Raw genomic sequence first — 17901 nt, forward strand, 5'->3', positions numbered from 1 at the left:
TAACTGGTTAATCTGCAGTGATGATGCATTCAGGGGCTGACTTGCAGTCTGTTTACTGTGGAAACATCCGGCACCACTTCCAGTCTAGGGTTTTCAGTGTGCCTGGTTGTATTCATCTAAAATGTTACACTGAGCGCATCTAAAAGCCAATAATAGCTAACAAAGATCATCACATCTGAGTGAGACCTTCCCTGAGCACTTGGGCAAAAAAGAAAGTATCAGCAAGGCTGAAGATTGGGAATGAACCTGAGTCGACAGTTATTTCAGAAACTACACTCTGCAAAAAGTCAGCTTAAACGTATCTGTATCCCTCAGCAGTTAACAGTGATGGATCAAAGAAACAAATAAGCCTGAATCACCATAGAATAGTAGAAATGACCATAGAGTTGCAGTAAACAGCAATGTTGGCCACGTTACTTAAAGAATAACTGATCATAGATACTAGTTATTAGTGAGTTCACTGAACTACCATATTAACTAATTAATGGGAAAACATGCACTTTAATTTTTATGATCTAAAATGTTTGAACTGGATGACATTCCTGTTGTTTAAGCTTTTACTGGCTGTTCAGTTATCAAGTACAACATTTTTGATATAAGTCATTTTTTTCTATTCTTGTTTTTGACACATTTATGCTAATAATTTTTGCACGGTCACCTGAATTTTAGACAATAAAGATTCATTTTTTGATTATAATAAATAAATTTTTACTCTGTTTGGGGACATACCCAATCCTGGATGACATAAGTCTAGGTAGTAACACTACAATTTGAAAATAGTTGTTCTTGTAGAGGATTATTTATAACATTCTTCACAATGTTTGTCTCCATTTAAAATGACCTTTAAAGTCTGAAGTCTTTTCAAATTCTAACCTTTCAATTTAAAGTCTCAAACAAGTTGTGCCAGAATGACAGCTCCATCTGAAACAATGGCCTACTTAAACTTTTTGGATCAAATATTGTGACTTTCAGTGTGTTTTTTTTTATTTATGTTTTTAATGGGAAATGCTCAAAAATATTTTTTCTTTGTTGATATAAATCAGATATGAAAACAAAAGTAAAAATACTTTTGAAAATACTTTCTTTTGTTTCTTAGTATTGCACTGGTACGAAACGTAGCTTTTAGATCTACAAGAAGTGGATGTATTCTTGATTTTTCTCAGTTGTGTTTTTTTTCTAATCAGAAATTTCCTTCTTAAACTATTTGAGATTACTCAGGAAAGATCCCTCCCAAAAACAATCCCCAACAACCACTAGAGGGCACTTTTAACAAAGAAAAATTCCAAAAAAACATAATCGCAAACCAAAGATACTACCTATTTCAAAGCTAATAAAGGCTCAAGTCTGAGCTTTCAAGATTTCTTTTGTTTTTGTTAAAACGTTCACAAAACAAAAACTGGTTTCTGTTTTAAACTGTATTGAATCATGTCTTGATGACTGAGAATCTTTCCCAACAGATAATTACTCGCCAAGATATTCCTGCTCTGATTTCTTGACCCCCCCCTAAAAAAAAAAAAAAAAAGATTAATAAACCCAAACTGTGTTGGACACAATTGAACACAGTCCACCTAAGTCAATACTCTATAAAACAGGTGTGTAAGAATCCAGTCTTAAATATAAAGCGCTGGCCTATGGTCATATGTTTACTTTTCTTTTCTTTCAGGAGTTGCTTGTATTTTTCTACAAGCCATATATCTGATCAATATGAAAATATTTGCTCTATTTGCAAACTGAGTGACATCACCCTGAGGTATACTGCAACCCGCAGAGTAAAAATTATATGGCAGCAATTCTCTTCTTCAAGCTGGATACAAAGTTGGTCAGAGTTGATGGGACAATTATTAACATTAAATATGTTATTTCTTTCAGACACAGCTTTCTTATTTACCCCTAATTTGCCACTATAAAGGTTTATGTAGTAGTAGAGTAATAGTTGTATTGTTAATGGATTCTTCCTTCTTAACTGTGGATCTCTGCAGCTCCCCCAAGTTACAAGAAGCCTTGTGGTTGCAGCTTGCTCTCCTTGTCCACTTTAAGAGAGCAGCTATTTCTTAGTAGGTATCCTGTTATTTCACACTTCTCCTGGTTGCTTCACACTCAGCTGGAAACCGCCCCAGTGCATGACGAAGGTCGTGGTTTGATGAGGGCCAACAAGACAACATCATCCACAAAGAGCAGAGATGATATCCTGGGGTACCCAAACCGGACACCCTCTGGTCCCTGGCTACGCCTAGAAATTCTGGCCATAAATATAATGAACAGAACTGGTGACAAAGGGCAGCCCTGGCGGAGGCCAATATGCCCCGGGAACAGGTCTGACTGCTGGCTCTAGGTCCCCAGCCTCTGCCTCCTCTTTGGAAGACGTTACGATGGGATTGAGGAGTTCTCAAAGTACTCCTTCCACCACGCGAAAACATCCCCAGTCGAGGTCAGCAGCTCCCCACCCACACCGTAAACAGTGTTGGAGAAGCAATCCCCTCCTAAGGCGACAAAGAGTTTTCCAGAACACTTTCAAGGCCTACAATAGTCCCCCTCCATGGCCTCTGCGAACTCCTCTCAGACCCGAGTTTGGCCTGCTGGTACCTCTCATCTGACTCCGGAGTCCCACCAGCTAAAAAGGCCAGCTAGGCCTCCTTCTTCAGCTTGACGGCATCCCTTACTTCCGGGTGCCACCACCGGGTTCGGGGATTGCCGCCACAACAGGCACCAGAGACCTGGTGTTGACATCTCAGACTTAAGAATATTTTTGTTAGTGTACTTTACTTCAGTATTTATCTCTCTGAGGAGTAAGTACTTTTACTGAATACAGATACCAGAACTTGCTACTGCTTAGTTTCTCCAAGCAGGTTTGTAAAATCGATATTGATAATAACATAAGAGCTGAATATCAACAAAATGGAGGAAAAATCAAAAGCATAAAGATAATATGTTCAGTAGGAGAAGTTAGTTTATAGAAAAATAGTCACAGGGACATGGAAAAAAAACAGGGCCTGGGAAAGATTTCAGATTATTAATGACATTTTGAGAGTGAAGATGTTCCCAATCTCTTCACCCTTTATCAGATTTCAAATTTACATATTCATTATGTTTCAATATCTATTTAAAGTTTAATGCATTTGCAACTGTATGTTACTAATATCAGGCTCTTAAAGTATTCAGCAGCTAATTAACTACACATTAAAGACTAGAGAGTATCTTTTTTAATGGTAGTTCTACAAATGCAGAGCAACAAAAGAAAATCATTTCACCTATTTTCTGTTCTATGAACAGAAAGTAGGTGAAATGATTTTATAGGAATAAAATCTTCGTCTTATAAATGTTTTTATAAGAATGAAGTTTTAGAAAGTTTTTTTTTTTTTTTTACCTTTCAGGGAAAAAAAAACGTAATTAGAAATTTGTACTTAAGTACAACGTACAACCAATCCTTTTTTACTTTAACTTAAGTAAGAATGTATTATCTTTCAAAAAGAAATTCCTAGACTAAATTACAAAGGTGTATGTTAAAATTAAGTATCAAAAATCTAAAGTTATTCCTTAAAAAAAAAAAAAAAAAGAAGCCAAACACAAGATGTTTTCTTACTTGAATTCTTTATTGGTTTGCATACAAAATTGCCTCCTTTCTTTCTATAAAAACCAACTGTCACCTCACTCTTCCACATAGCTGCATGGAAAAATATATATTACTACATGAGAGAACCACAATATATTATTGCTGTGATACAAGTAGAGCTTTCCTACCAACTAAGACAACACTAAATATGTGTATAGTAAAAAATACAAGAAGGAATAAGTACAAAAATATAGCTTGATAAAGGTTAATTAATACAAGAGTGCTTTATCTTTGGTTAAATATGTCATTTGGCCACTTGCTGACTCATTTGTTTTATGTGTGTGTGTGGGTGTGTGTGTGTAGTGATAAAAATCTTAATTAGTTTAATTCTTGTTTACATTTCGCTCAAGGGATGTATAGCTGTGTACTTTATATTTTCCAACCCTGCCTTATTAAAAAACAGTCTGCCCATCTCTGTCATAGCTTTAACCCTGATTCACATGCATCACTTTGAAAAAAAAGGGACGTGACATTGTCTTTGACTATTTGAACCATCTCACCACACATTTACCCTCAACCCACACACACAGCTCCCTCATCATAAGATAAAAAAAACCTCACGTCTCAGTTTGCCTTCTTCAGCCTTAGTTTCTTGCTCACTCTGAGTGGAAGAAGAAATGTGAGTCCAACCCAATGATGATTGTCTATTCTAATTATAAAGGTGTTTAATGCTAGCGAAGGCACAGTTTGGATGTGCTATGCATACGTCAGAATACCTCAACATATAGGAGGTTAATTACATCCCTTTGGTTATTATTTTACAGAAAAATAAGGCATTTTTAAAGAGCACAAAATATAAACACCTGTTTGTCATTTAAGGCAGTTCTGTCTAAAATATTTACCTTCACCAGAGCTGTTTGGTCATTTGTCCGTGTTTAAGTCAACAGTGTGATGCAGTGTGTGGTCATTTAATCGGGGGCTTGTATCAAAAGGCAAGACTGGTTTCTGTGGTCATAGAATAAGGGTCAGTAGTTCTAATATGATCAGTAGATGAGTTTTTTCAGAATTGGTTGGTTGCTGTTAATGTAATTCATTAGATTGTTTTCATCTACACATCTGTAGGCACATCTGTAAGCTGGGTGTATTTAGAACTAATCTATTAGGATAAAAATCATTTTGATGGAAATAAGGTATTTCAAAGATAAAATATGAAAGAAATACTTTCATTTAACAGTGTAACTTTGTAGCATGTTGATCCTCAATCCTCAACATGGGAGGGTTTACAAAAAACAAGGTTGTTTTAAATGATGGCTAATGTATCCCCTGACTAAATGTAACAGCTGGTAACTGCTGCTTAACGCTTAAAGCTCGCCTTTTGATAACAGCCCCTGATAAATGATTGTGCTGTTTCTGTCAGAATGCCACTTCTCTGGAGGCTCACATTACCAGAAACAATGGACAGTCTTCTCATCAAAATAACACCGTCATAAGCCGTTAACGGGCTGTAAATGTTCCGTAGAAAAGAGTTGCTTGGGTTTCTTCATCTGCGCTGTGCTAGCATGACCTTATTGATAAAGTTGACGATAGCAGAAGCAGGCTGCTCCGGGTCCAGCTCTGCAAAAAGGTGGCACACGTTCTCTGCCATGCTGCCTGGTTTCTTAGCAACAAAACCAAACACCCTGCAGGGAAAGGAAAGGAGGAAAAAAAAAAGATTAAAAAGCCAAATATTTAGTTTGTCTGAGTAGTGGTTTAAGAACCTGTTGTGAGTAAAACAATAAGAACCAGTGTTATGTAACTGGGTCACATAATACTTGATCTCATAATTAAATCTTGATTGCTTGACTGAGTGTTTTGCCAAGACTTGCACGCTATCTGATGCCATGCAGAGCCTCTTATTGCTGCTTGTTTCTCAGCCCCAGAGCTACTTTCTTTAAAGGTCTTACAAACTCACAGAGCACTTACTTAACAGCCGCGTTGTCAGAGTTAGTCCACCTAGAGTCCAGAGAGAAAAAGAGACAGAAAGCCGACTCAGACATGCACTGAAACACGCAGGCAGAGCTGCTAAACTAGCTGATGCAGATGCTGCAGCCAGCATGCCTACAAAGATCCAAATGATGCTCACAGGCAATAGAAAAAAGAACTAAAAAAGGAAAAAATAAGCAAAACAGAATTCGATGCCTTAAAAAAAGCCACTTAATGCAATTATTGTTCATGGTCACAGGAAAGCTGTGAGGTTCATTTTAGTTTAGATGGGAACCTGAACAACATCTTGTTCGATTATCCTACCTTCTGTCCTTTGGGTCAACACTGCTGAAGGTAACACTGTTCACTGGGTAATGTCTCCTAAAGAAAACCCTGAAAAAGAAAAAAAATTAAATAAAGAAGGGAAGTAAAAAAAAAAAAAAAGATCAACAGAAAAATTTGTTTTACCTTCGCTGGCTGTCAGTCAGCGTGATGCCCTGTGATGTCACCTTGAACTGGACCACCGTGGCTGACGGCCGAGGATGGCGACCCAGGGTTGCATCTGTTGCTTTGGCAATTGCTTGGGGGCCGGTAAGTGACTCGGTTTCCACAGAGTTCAGGTAGAGGACATTACAGGCTGGGTTAAAAACAAGGAACAAATGCACCAATGCTTATTTCCACCGTGTCACATACTTTCTCCCTCAAGCCTCCTCTGACACATGGTTGAGAAAAACAAATACATTTCTATATTTCCTAGATGTGCCTTTCAAATACATTTCTACCCATTAAACTGTTATCAGAGAGGTTAACACTTTAAACCACTGAGTCTTACAAAGAATAAAACTACTTTTGAAACAGAAGAGTCTGAATGCAAACTTTGTCCAAAACAAACATATATTTTTACCTTATTTTTAGCTATTGTAATTTTTGGCCCCTGGTAAAGGGCCCCCGATTCTGCACTCCTCGAGCGGCCCCCACAGGGCACTGCGGGGGACCTGGTCCTCTCCAGGTTTATTTAGCCAAAAACAATAATAATAATACATTTTATTTCAAGTGCTTTTCAAAACACTAAAGGACACTGTACAGGTGTCCTTAAGTGTTTTGAAAAGTGTCCTTAGGTGTACTAGGACACTGGGTTGTGCATAATTTCATTGGCATTACGCAGCCATGCGTTATGCATAATTTAGGCTGTCATTGGACATACGCTGAGGACTCATTATGAGCACGCTATGTATATGCCCAAAAGTAAAAAAATCGATAGAAAGTTCAGCATATGCCAGTTTAAGAAGACTCTGGGACGTCAGTTGTACGCCAGGGTCCTAACACAGGCAGGGCTAACAAAGAAGGCAGCATGAAAAACACTCACCTGCTCCCTGTCGCAGCAGGTCTGCAGCTGTGCTGATGTTGCTGACTGGTTGCACCTCCTGCACCTCTCCTACAAGATCTGAAACAATCAGGTTCAGCAAGGGAAACTATTTCTAGATCCAAGGAAGCATTATGTAAAGCAGAATCTGCAGAATGCTAACTTGTATGAACTTTAAACATTAAAGCATGATACATTTTAGCAATTGGTTTATCATAACATAAGCCTCAGACAGAACCAACCTTTTTCTTGGATTTTAAGAGCACAGGGCAGAGATATGGGTGTGATGGAGTGCTGATAGACTAATGCAGACAGGCTCCCTGTTGATCAAAAATGAGAGAAAACATCTTCTAAGTTTAAAAAAGTGAACAAAAATATGGACAGATGTAAAAATCATGGATCTAAATAAAGATGAAAATTAAAAACCAACCTCAGAGCCAAAAAATAAATAAATCACAGAATCTGCCTCTTTAAACTGATGAAAACTTGTCTTTCGCTCTTTCAGTGCTGTAGGAGATGGCAGCCTCTCCAGTAGCTCTCTAGATTCTACTGTTTGTTCACTCTTTTAAAAACATTTTCAGCTGTTTTGTACCTTTTAATTTATTCCAATTATTGTACTGTTTTCCAACCGTGGGATAATTTTATGTTTTTATTGAACATGCAACATGCATGTTTTCTTACGTACTCATGCCTATACGACACGCCATTCCTAAGGAGCTGAGGGGGAAATACAGAGGCTGCAAAGCTGGTGCTAAGCTTAAGGCTAGGCTAGCGGAGAATCGGAGGCGGTACAAACGATCAATCCCCTCCATAATCATGGAGAATGTGAACTCGCTGTCTAAAAAGGTTGATAAGTTGACCCCACTGAACAACAGGTGGATTTATAGAGAAAAAAGCCTGATAATCTTTACGGAGACATGGCTAAACCACCTTGTACCCGACACTAATGTGGACTTGCTGGGATTCACTGCGGTGAGAGCCGATAGAGACACTAAAGCTAGTGGGAAACGGAAAGGTGTGGTTGGGCCTGATTATGTTTGTGAACGACCGCTGGTGTAACCCAGGACATCTCTCTGTAAAGACTGTGATATGCTGCCGGGACCTTGAGCAGTTAGCTTGCAGCCTTATTATTTATATTACGTAATTGCCATCTGCGTTTACATTCCCCTGAGAGCGGACGCAGCAGCTGCCTGTCAGGAGAAACATGCTATCACAGCCAGGCTACAGACTCAGCACCCTAATGCATTTATAATAATTTCGGGGGACTTTAATCAGTCTCTCTCTTTAATCGGGTGACAGTTCTAACTCTTTGTACTCTATACAAGCTACAGGAACCAGAATTTCCCTGGAGTAACCTTAAGGGATAAATAAAGTTCAGTCTAAGTCTATGCCAGTTAAAAAAGGTTTGGCTTATGGCATCTTTTAAGAAGAAAAGATGAAGCTAGAAATGTGGGAGGAAAACAGGCTTTTCAAAGCATTGTCTGAGGGAGACTCATTTAAAATGTTTACCACACCTTTTAGATGTTCAGTAATAAAGATAAAAAGTAGGAATACTTTTATAAGGCTGCATATATTGTGTCTAAGAAAAATCAAGACAATTGGATCATTGGTGTGTATAAGTTAAACTAAGGGGATGAAATATTTTTGTTTTTGCTTGTATTCTAAAGTAAGACTATTTTATATTTTGAGTGGAAGTCAGTTTTTTCAGTTTATGCATTTTGTTTTTTAGGGGAAAGATTGGCTCAGTACAGATCTTTTCACACAGAAATGAAAGCTCCCTTAGTTAACTAGCATGAATTTTCGTGCCAAATGTAATAAAATTAAAGACCTTCTGGTGAATCATTGCCATTGAATTTGTCTGGATGTAAACAGGAAAACATACCAAAGTAGGGCTCGTTCTGACACCCTTTGATCTTAACTCCCCGAGGGCCTGTTTCTATCAGGAAATGTCTCACCAGCTGCTCCAGTGGATCACTCGCTGTGAAAAGCAGGTTTGTACTATTAGAAATCTTGATGTCTCTCTATTCTAGAACATCCTAGTGAAGAATGTAGACAGAAAGGAAGAATTAAAGGTAAGGGGAAAAAAAGCCCTTTGTACCCTTGCTATTGAGGTTCACATTGGGTGGAGGTATAGCCACCTTTAGGGCCAGACCATAAGCTCCCTGGAAGGAGTTACTGTCCCTGATCAGAAAGGTTCCTGGCTCTCTCTCCTTCAAAGCTGCAATTGCTATGGACAAACACAAAAAAAGTCTAATCCTTATTCTTTATATTTCAAAGTCTTTGGTTGTCAAAAAAATGGTTCTGTAGTTAGTGGCCTTACCTTGCTCTCTGGAGATGCCTGGTTTGTACCAGAATCTTGAACTGTCTTGGACAAACTTAACACTGACTCGGGTGTCTGTTCCGCCTTCCACTTCATTTTGACCTGCAGGTGGTTCAATTTTCCCCACTGTAGGAGAAAATGTGACGTGGTGCTGATGCTGGGAGCTGGAGGCAGGCCCCTGGCCCACGGCTGATCCCCCTCCCTCACTGGGGGAGCCTGGCTGGGTGGGCTGATGCCGTTTCTCTGGCAGAGGGGGCTGTGGGTGTGGGAGAGGGATTGAGATGGTAGAGTAGTTGGAGTAGGAGGCTGGGTGGAGATGCGGGGTAGGACCAAGATAACCATTTCTCTTGTTAGAGTCCAGAACAGCGCTATGGTCCACAGTTGCATAATGGTGATTAGGGTGTCCATGGTGCTGTAGGCAATGTGAGTGGTGGGGTTCTGACCCGCTCAACATTAACCTTCTACCTAGAGTTGCAAAACCAGGAACTGGGGTGTCTGACACAGGAGAGCCATCCATGCTGCTGGAACCAGGCTGTGGGCATGACGTTGTAGGACCAGATGGGGGGTTAGAGATGGGGTGCTTAGAGTTCTCTGGGTTAGACTTTACTGGTGAAGATCCATTCACATGTGCTGAACTAGGTCCAGCAGGACCACTGGCTTGGGTTTGGGTCTTAGTCTGGACTACATGCTGGGCCACCGTTGAGGGGACAGCAGCAGCTTCTGATGGACTGAGTGGGGAAGGATTGAGAGGGACAGGCTGGGAATGTGTGCTTGGTGCTGATGAGGCGTGAACCTGGCAGTGCTCCTGGTTTCTTGGGGTTGTTGTCTCAAAGTCTAAAGAAGCAGCTAAGGGGGCATCTATGGTGCTGTGTTGGTGAGGTACAGTACTGAGAGGATGGCCTGCTCCTGGGGAATCTGATTTGGTAGGTGATAAAGATGCCTGTTTGGTGCTATTTTGTGGGCATTCTGGAGATTGCTGAGTTATATTACTGTTACCAACTAGTCCGTCCTGGGCTGGGGAACCTTCACTGTCACTGCCGATGATGTCTGTTGTCCGGATTTCATAATCTCTGCCTCCTGGGATGGGACTATAAAGGATAAACATGATTATTATTAAAGTAAAAAAAAACGAAACACTGGCTGTGTGCACGATTAAAAAACCCCAATTTAACAAAGGGGATTACAAATAAATTCTATGTTCAGAAATGGTGAACAATGTAAAAGTTTATCATTTAGAACCATGAACTTCAATGAATTTTATGTAATAGACTGAATGAGTAATTAGTAGTGTCCCATTTTAGAGTAGAGTGAAAAAAAGGACAATCTATCCAGCAAAATAGAAAATGCATAAAAAAAAATCTTATCCCAGGTCATTAATATTTAGCAGAATCAAAGTCTGTTGTCACTGGAAATGGAAGTCTGTAAGGTATTTCTCTACTAGTTTTTGATGCCTTGAGACCAACATTTTCTCCCATTTATTTATGGAAACTAGTTCAAACTTTATCAGCCTTCTCACAGCATGCTGATCAGTATCGTGCTGCGGGTGTGCATGATAAACAGGCATTTTTAGGGTCATGTGCAGTGATGGGCCTCCTCCACATATGGCAACGGCATGTAGATCAAAACGTTCCGTTCGGGTCTCATATTACCAAAGCAGTTTTTCTCATATGTTTGCTTTGCTTCCTATATGGCTCATAGCAATCAGGACTTCCTATAGTTTTCTTTTAGCAATGCCTTTCTTCTTCCCACACTTCATAAAGAACAGATATGCTGAGTGCCTGATTAACATATGTTCCATCAATAGATTTTTCTACTTGAATTGCAATTTTAGCTGAAAGGCCATAACTTGATAGGTTTTCAGTTGTGCCTTCTCCTATTTTCCCAAAACAGATTGAACAGTGCTTTAAAGTGAGAATAAAAACCTGACCCTTTTTCAAACTTCACAACTTTATTCTTAGCCTGGTATATTCCTTGGACTTCATTGTGCTGCATTATGCTCCGGATTTCATAATCTCTGACTACTGGGATGGGACTATAAAGGATACACATGATTATTATTACAGTAAAAAAACGAAACACTGGCTGTGTGCACGATTAAAAAACACAGCACTTGATTGAGACACAAAAAAATTAAGAATGATTTGAAAACTTTAACTGTTTCCCCCTGTTGCGCCATATGCCATGATCATGGTTTTTGGACATTGGGAACCAGTGTCCATATTTAATCTTGACATGATGACAAGAGGAAAACACGCAGCTTTGGTGAATAACAGCTGGGGGACTTCGTTTCAGCCAAGGCCTCGGAAGGCAAGTCACAGAGGTGTGACTTGCCATGTGACTTTGTTCTGTGTGAGGACAGAACAAAACCACAGAGCACACAGAATTCTCTCTCTTTTTGCCTCCTGATCTCTTTGCCTCCTGCGCTCTTTGGTTCCTCTCCCTTGCCCAGCAAGCTGGGGTCCGCTTTGGCTGGTTCTCCACCCCAGTGGAACCCCAGGGGAACCAGATCTCCAGAACAATCAAGGATAGGTCAGAACCTTTCAGAACCAAACTGCTGCAAAACAGACCTTTTGCAACACATTTTCAGAACTTATAGAGCCAAACTGGGTGAGAACGTGCCCTGGCTGTGAGCCTGAGGGACCCCTGCTGTGAGACTAAGACAAAGAACCCCTGGTCGCTGCCCTGACTGCTGAGCTGCAGCTGGATGGAACTCAAGCTTTCCAACTGTACATGAAAAAAAAAAAGGTTTGCAGGTCTGGCATGATTAGGGACAGAACAAACAACATGTGTTACTGATGAGTAAAGTTAGGCTAACAGAATAGACTGCATGCTATGCTATGCTACAGGAATATGTGTTGAGCTGTTGCTAAAGCTTGGACAAGCTTTATTTCACTGAGAGTTTAAACACTGGTATAACAGTAGTGTTCAAGTGTTCCTCATATGCTCATTACATTTCCATTACCAAGTATGACCAAGAGTCATTAAGTGGAATCCTGATGTCTATTCGCTGCTAGCTATTTCAAAGAGGGTAAAGAATCATTTAACTAAAGGCTTTTGAGTGAGCAAATCATTCAATAAAACATTATTTGGCTAAATAATGTTTTATTCACCTCATGGATTCGCATTGTGAATTGTTCTGAAAACATTACAATTACTTTAAAATTAGTGGAAAGCTAATTTGATCATTTGTTTAAACACAAGATTAATCTTAAACTGCAATATGGTTTTCAACCGTTTTCCCCTTCCTCTTTGTACATAGTAGTTTAGTTTAGTTTAGTTGAGTTTTACTATTCTTAGTTGAGAGTGTTAAACTGGAATATGTTTGACTTGGAACTGAAGGATTTTTGTTAATAAAATCTTATATTTTGAACAGAAGTTGTGGTGAATTTATTCCATGTATGTGCAGAAATAACTGTTTGACCATGATTTGTGCTCAAACCACTCTTTCATCTATTGTTCTAACACACAGTAGGACTGTGTGTCATAAACAATATATAAAATCTGAAACAATATCTGATTAAATAACATATTTTACCACCCCTACCGGGGAGGGCAATAAACATCTTAAAGTATCAGAAATATAAACTCCCAGCTGACTGGGAATAGAATTGAACATAAAATCACAACACCCCATTTGGGATGTAAGCTCCAACATCACAAAGACTTTTAACAGTGAGTGACATTCAAAGCCTTTATTTCTAGAAATTCAGATAGTTAAGATATACAGATAATGAAAATCCAGAGTGAAGTGCCTGAGTAACTAGAATATTATGAGCTAAATGACCCCAAACACCTGGAAATGTTTCCAAAGCCTCTTAATGGCTTCTCCGTAGATGTCAGCAGGCTACAAAATCAGAGGGAAAATTGCTGACAGATGTCCAGATGACAGTCATTGAGACCCTCCACAGAGAAAGGAAGCTACAAATAGTAATCGCTGTAGAACAGCTGAATCCACGCGTATTCATAGAAAATGGACTGGTAAGGAGGTAAGGAAAAGGTGTGGGAAGGAAAGGGGGGGGGGGGGGGGGGGGTATTTATTTAATTATTTTGGGTAATGTTTACAGTGGGTTGAGACTGTCAGCTGTAAAGACCCACGATGCAGAGACAAATACTGCATATCTTTTAGAGCCATCCTAATTCTGCATAGGACAAATGAACTGGACTATTTCTCAGTGGTTTAAAGTTCTCTGTTAGATAGTAGTATTAGTTTATTCTAACATGTTTAGATATGCCTGTAGGTGTAAGGTGTAAAGGGAGAGCGAATGTTAATGTATTTCCAAGAATCAGTGTATGACTTAATATTTAAGTCTTTATTTTCCTTCTACTTGTTAGTCACATACAATTTCGTATTAGAATTTCATATTTAATCCAATAACTTAGTTTGGTGTTGGTTTTAGTAACATTAACTAATTAAAAGTATTTGTACTTTTGCAATGCACCATATAGCTGCACCTCAAATCAATTTCTTATGTGGAGTACCTCTCCTGGGTGCGAAGCGGGCTACTGGTGTGCACAGGTGTGGGCGGCCCAGACATATCGGATGGTGTGGAGCAAGCCACATGGCCGTCTCTGTTGACCCTCCTAAAGGACCCCTGGGTGATGTGATCTCTCCAGCCCACACTCTCACCAGAACTACGAAGGCCCTCTAAGACAGGACGGGAAGAGTGGAACATGTTAAAAAAAACACACATTTAGATGGGGTCTTATGTAACTAGAAGATACTTATGTGAGTAGTCTCTACAGGCAACAACAATGAGTTTCTGAGTAAAGCAAATGGAATCTACCATGTTGAGCATAACCTTTCAATGCCTGCGTTGTTGATCAGGGATAATTTATTCCCTCAGCATTCCTGTTAAGTAATAACATACTACGTATAGTGTGTGTTTACTCACCAGTATGTGAGTCAGAGCTGTAAGACTGCTGTGAGTCCGCATGGTGGTGATGGTGGTTAGGGTTATGGTCTGCTGGTCCGTTGCTGTGGCTACAGCTCCCTACCATGGAGGAAGGAGGTGGCAGAGGGGATGTGGACTCAGACTGGTAGCCAGAGGCATAGCCTCTGCTCTCAGAGGGCGAAGGCTGATAAGGTGAGCAGGGGCACACTTGTCGTGGTGTTTGGTACCCGCTGCTGCTGTACTTCAGATCCAGGTGAGAATGAGAATGTGACCTCGAGGCTTCAGGATAAGCTGGGTGACCTGATGGCAAAGGGTCGAAGTTGAAGGCAGGCAGGTCGTGTCCCTGTAGGCCGTAGGAAGCTACAGTGGCCCGCCGGTGCCAATATTCTGCCTCCCTTTCTCTCTCCCACTGCAGCTCGGCTTCTCGGTCCCGCTCCCAGTGGAGTGACAGCTCTCTGTCTCGTCTGAGCCCAGGATCCCTTTCCCAGGGAAGCTCTGGTCCTCTGGTTAATTCCGTCTCCCTGGCTCTTCTCAGTCTTGCCTCTCGCTGTTGGATATCTGCCTCTCTGTCCCAGTGAAAGCTGTCACCACGGTCTATCCTCAAAGTATGGTAGGCTGCTGAATCTTCTCTCCTAATGCTGCAGTCCCTACAAGGACAGCCCAGGGGCGGTAAGTTATCCATCAACATTATATCATGGTAAGTGGGGCTGGTGGAGGGCTTTGGGTGGTTTGGGTGCGTGTGGTGGAGACTGTGAGAGGGAGGATGATGGAAGGGGACATCTTCACGACAGCAAAGTCGACTAGCAGGAGATAATGGATGGTGGTGAGAAGCATTATGAGAATGAGGGGTCAGGTCTGGAGATGGGTATGGACAGATATGTCGAGGTAAGGGGGCCTCAGAACAGGAACGGTGTAAGCAGTGAGGTGCGCCGCTCTGTCGGTCCCACACTAGATCTGGAGGGGGAAGAGCTTGGTGGGTCTGTTGGCTGTAATGCTGACACATATCCATGTGTGATGGAGGACCGGCTGGGTTTGGACTGGTGGAAGGGGTTGACCCAAGGTGCCCGTTAGTGCCGGGAGCTCGATCGAGGCAGTAGCCATTTGGCATGAGGAGGGTGCGGTCACAACCCGGTTCAGCGCAGCGCTGAGACCTGTAACCATCCCTACAAGAACATGACCGACTGAGCCTCAGTGTCCCAGTTCTCTCCGGGGGCCAGGAATCTCCATCATCTAAAATGGCGGTCTCTCGCTCACCATCTTGGTTTCCCTCAATCCCACCAAGAAGACGATCCAGGTCCTCTCTTTCCTGTCTGGTAGGGGGAGGGGGACGAACAGGTTCCTCTGGATGGTCAGAATGAATAGATGATTGGTTCAAGTGGAGGGAATGAGCTGAAAGACCGGAGTCAGAACCTTGAGGGATCAGATGATCGGGTCTGTCTTCTGCAGGGGCCCCACCTGGGCTGCTGCCATTGGTTGACGTCAGAGAACCAGAGCTGGGTCCCCGGCGCTTCTTTATCTGAGCATATAGACTCCCATCCAAAGGACCTCGGGTATGGCCAATATCTGAAACAACATTAAAAACAAAAAGACATCTTAGCTTAAAGTCAATGTAATTTCTCCACCCATCATTTCGGCCATCCTGACTCAGTCCTGGAAGGTAGCAAACCCTTTCAATAGCCAATATCTCCTACTCGTTTTAGGGAATACCAAGGCATTTCAATATCAGAAGGGATATATAGTTCTCACAATACATTTCAGGCCGGCCTGGGTTCTTCTCTTTGTGAAAAAAAGACTCTAGGAACTTCAAAACAAAAAGGATTCTGAACCACCTCAATAAACTAATTTGCATGTGAAAAAATTGTGGTTTTAAACCACAAACAGGCTTGAACTGGAAGGCAACCGGACTACGTTTCGACTCATATCCAGAAGTCTTTATCAATTCTTTTGGCTCACACAGGGCAAACTGTATTTGGGGCACTGATGTATCTAAGCAGAATGGAGGTTCATCCTCCTGAACACACTCCAAGTCAAAACCTTATCATTTTATGACCAAAGGTACAGATGAGAACATAAACTTAGAGGTTGATCATCAGGAGGTAACTTATTAGGTTTGTTTTCCTCCCCCGCTGTGAAGGACCACTGTAGCATTACTGTAACCAATTAATCACTGCATCTCCTGCTACCACTTTGCAAACAAGATGTGCAATTTACCATTTGCAATAACCGTTTCTCTATATTTGACACCCAGTGCAATAACTATATATATAAATCTATCCACCCTGTGCAATAAACCGGTATAATGATTCTACTATGAAAAAAATATAATAACAATAAACTGTCATATGTGGACCCGCTGTATATACTGTATATACAATCTCTAACGTTCTGCTCTCTCTGCTTTTCCTCAGAGTAGCTTTGCCTCGTCTGTTCCTGTTTGGCTGTGACACCATCCTGGAGAGAAACATCAGCTGTGCTGCTCCCATCAACACCCTTGTTTATAGATGCTGGAGATCGGGCTGATTTCCATTGTGGTCCTGTTTCTCTGACTGTGACTGGGTGGATGTGTTCTCTTCGTCCTCTGGCATGGGAGCTGGCTCAAAGCTCGTCGGCCTGGCTGTGTGTTTCCTGGACAGGGCTGCCTTTTACAGCTGCTTTTTGTGTCTCTGCTTCTGTCTCCTTAACCCCAGTCGGCCTCAGCAGATGGCCGCTCATACTGAGCCTGGTTCTGCTGGAGGTTTCTTCCTGTTAAAAGGGAGTTTTTCTTTTCCACTGTCGCTACAAGCATGCTTAGTGTGAGGGATTGTATTTGAGTCAATGAGTCAAAGCAATCAACTGGTCTTCCTTAGATAGAAAACTTTGTATCAGTTTGATTGTTTGATCTGGTTGAATTGTAAAGTGCCTTGAGATGGCATGTGTTGTGAATTTGGCGCTATATAAATAAACTGAATTGAATTGAAATTATATGTCCCATGAACCTTTTTCTTCCTTTTGCACATTCTTCTTCTTTGCCTATTTGAACTGATGTAACAAGTTAATTTCTCCACTGTGAGATAAAAAGCCAATCAATCAATCAAGATACACAAAACCCATTGGTGGCTGCTGCTCTCTGAAACAGGGGAGGTTCAATGGTGTTAATGAAATCCAAATGTCACCTATTGCGTATACAAATGTTGAGACACATAAAACACATGACTAAAAATAGCTGTTGTGAAGTGCTGTTAAAAAAATAATAAACTTCAGAAACCACGGCAAGAGTTCAGCACAAGATGACTGTTCTGACTGAATAATCATTTCTCCTTCTTGACTCAGGAGAAAAAACCTCCACTGTCAGTCAAACATCCTTAAGTATGTTTGCCAATCAGCATCAAACAGCTAGCCTCATGACCCGCGCCTGCTCCATAGACCCCCTAGGAGGTTTAGCCTCACTGGAAGTGATCTGTTTTGGCGTGTTATCAAATCAGGGCTCTTTTTTCTCGATGCTTACCTCAACAGACTCAAACCTCAGCAGGGATTTGTCATAGAGAATGACAAAGGGTCCTGCTCCTCCAGAGTGGAGGAGAGATTGCATCCGAGAGCGGAATAAATCATTAATTAATGTGCAATATACTCATGAAATTCTTAGCATTTTACCGCATATTTAATGTATTTTAATAGCTACATTTAAAAAGTTTGACAATGCATATTTTATCAATTAAATTCATGACATTTACAGGGGAGGTTTAGCCTCCCTGATATTAAATGAGAAATCGCCACCGCTAGGATCACTCCTTCAATCTTCGAGGAGCTGACTCTTTTATTTGATATGATCAGTAAA

General features: G+C 41.0%; 1 protein-coding gene across 4 annotated transcripts in view; it reads right to left on the bottom strand.

The window, feature by feature from the left end:
- Positions 1-3569: 3569 nt before the first annotated feature.
- Positions 3570-17901, bottom strand: part of tns2a (tensin 2a) — a 102823-nt gene continuing 88491 nt past the window's right edge. For 2 of the 4 annotated variants that reach the window (XM_038269626.1, XM_038269630.1), the window contains exons 18-28: positions 14088-15650; positions 13675-13840; positions 9196-10283; positions 8974-9102; positions 8758-8853; positions 7118-7195; positions 6879-6956; positions 5981-6149; positions 5837-5905; positions 5513-5542; positions 3570-5229 (exon numbers count right to left, since the gene is read on the bottom strand). In XM_038269626.1, the coding sequence (XP_038125554.1) occupies positions 5091-5229; positions 5513-5542; positions 5837-5905; positions 5981-6149; positions 6879-6956; positions 7118-7195; positions 8758-8853; positions 8974-9102; positions 9196-10283; positions 13675-13840; positions 14088-15650 (3605 nt within the window). In that variant the 3' untranslated portion in view covers positions 3570-5090. The remainder of the gene's footprint in view (positions 5230-5512; positions 5543-5836; positions 5906-5980; positions 6150-6878; positions 6957-7117; positions 7196-8757; positions 8854-8973; positions 9103-9195; positions 10284-13674; positions 13841-14087; positions 15651-17901) is intronic. The other 2 variants (XM_038269629.1, XM_038269627.1) reach the window with 2 other exon arrangements.

Source organism: Cyprinodon tularosa, unplaced genomic scaffold, assembly GCF_016077235.1.
Source record: "Cyprinodon tularosa strain WSP-4 unplaced genomic scaffold, ASM1607723v1 ctg731, whole genome shotgun sequence".
NCBI classification, from domain to species: domain Eukaryota; kingdom Metazoa; phylum Chordata; class Actinopteri; order Cyprinodontiformes; family Cyprinodontidae; genus Cyprinodon; species Cyprinodon tularosa.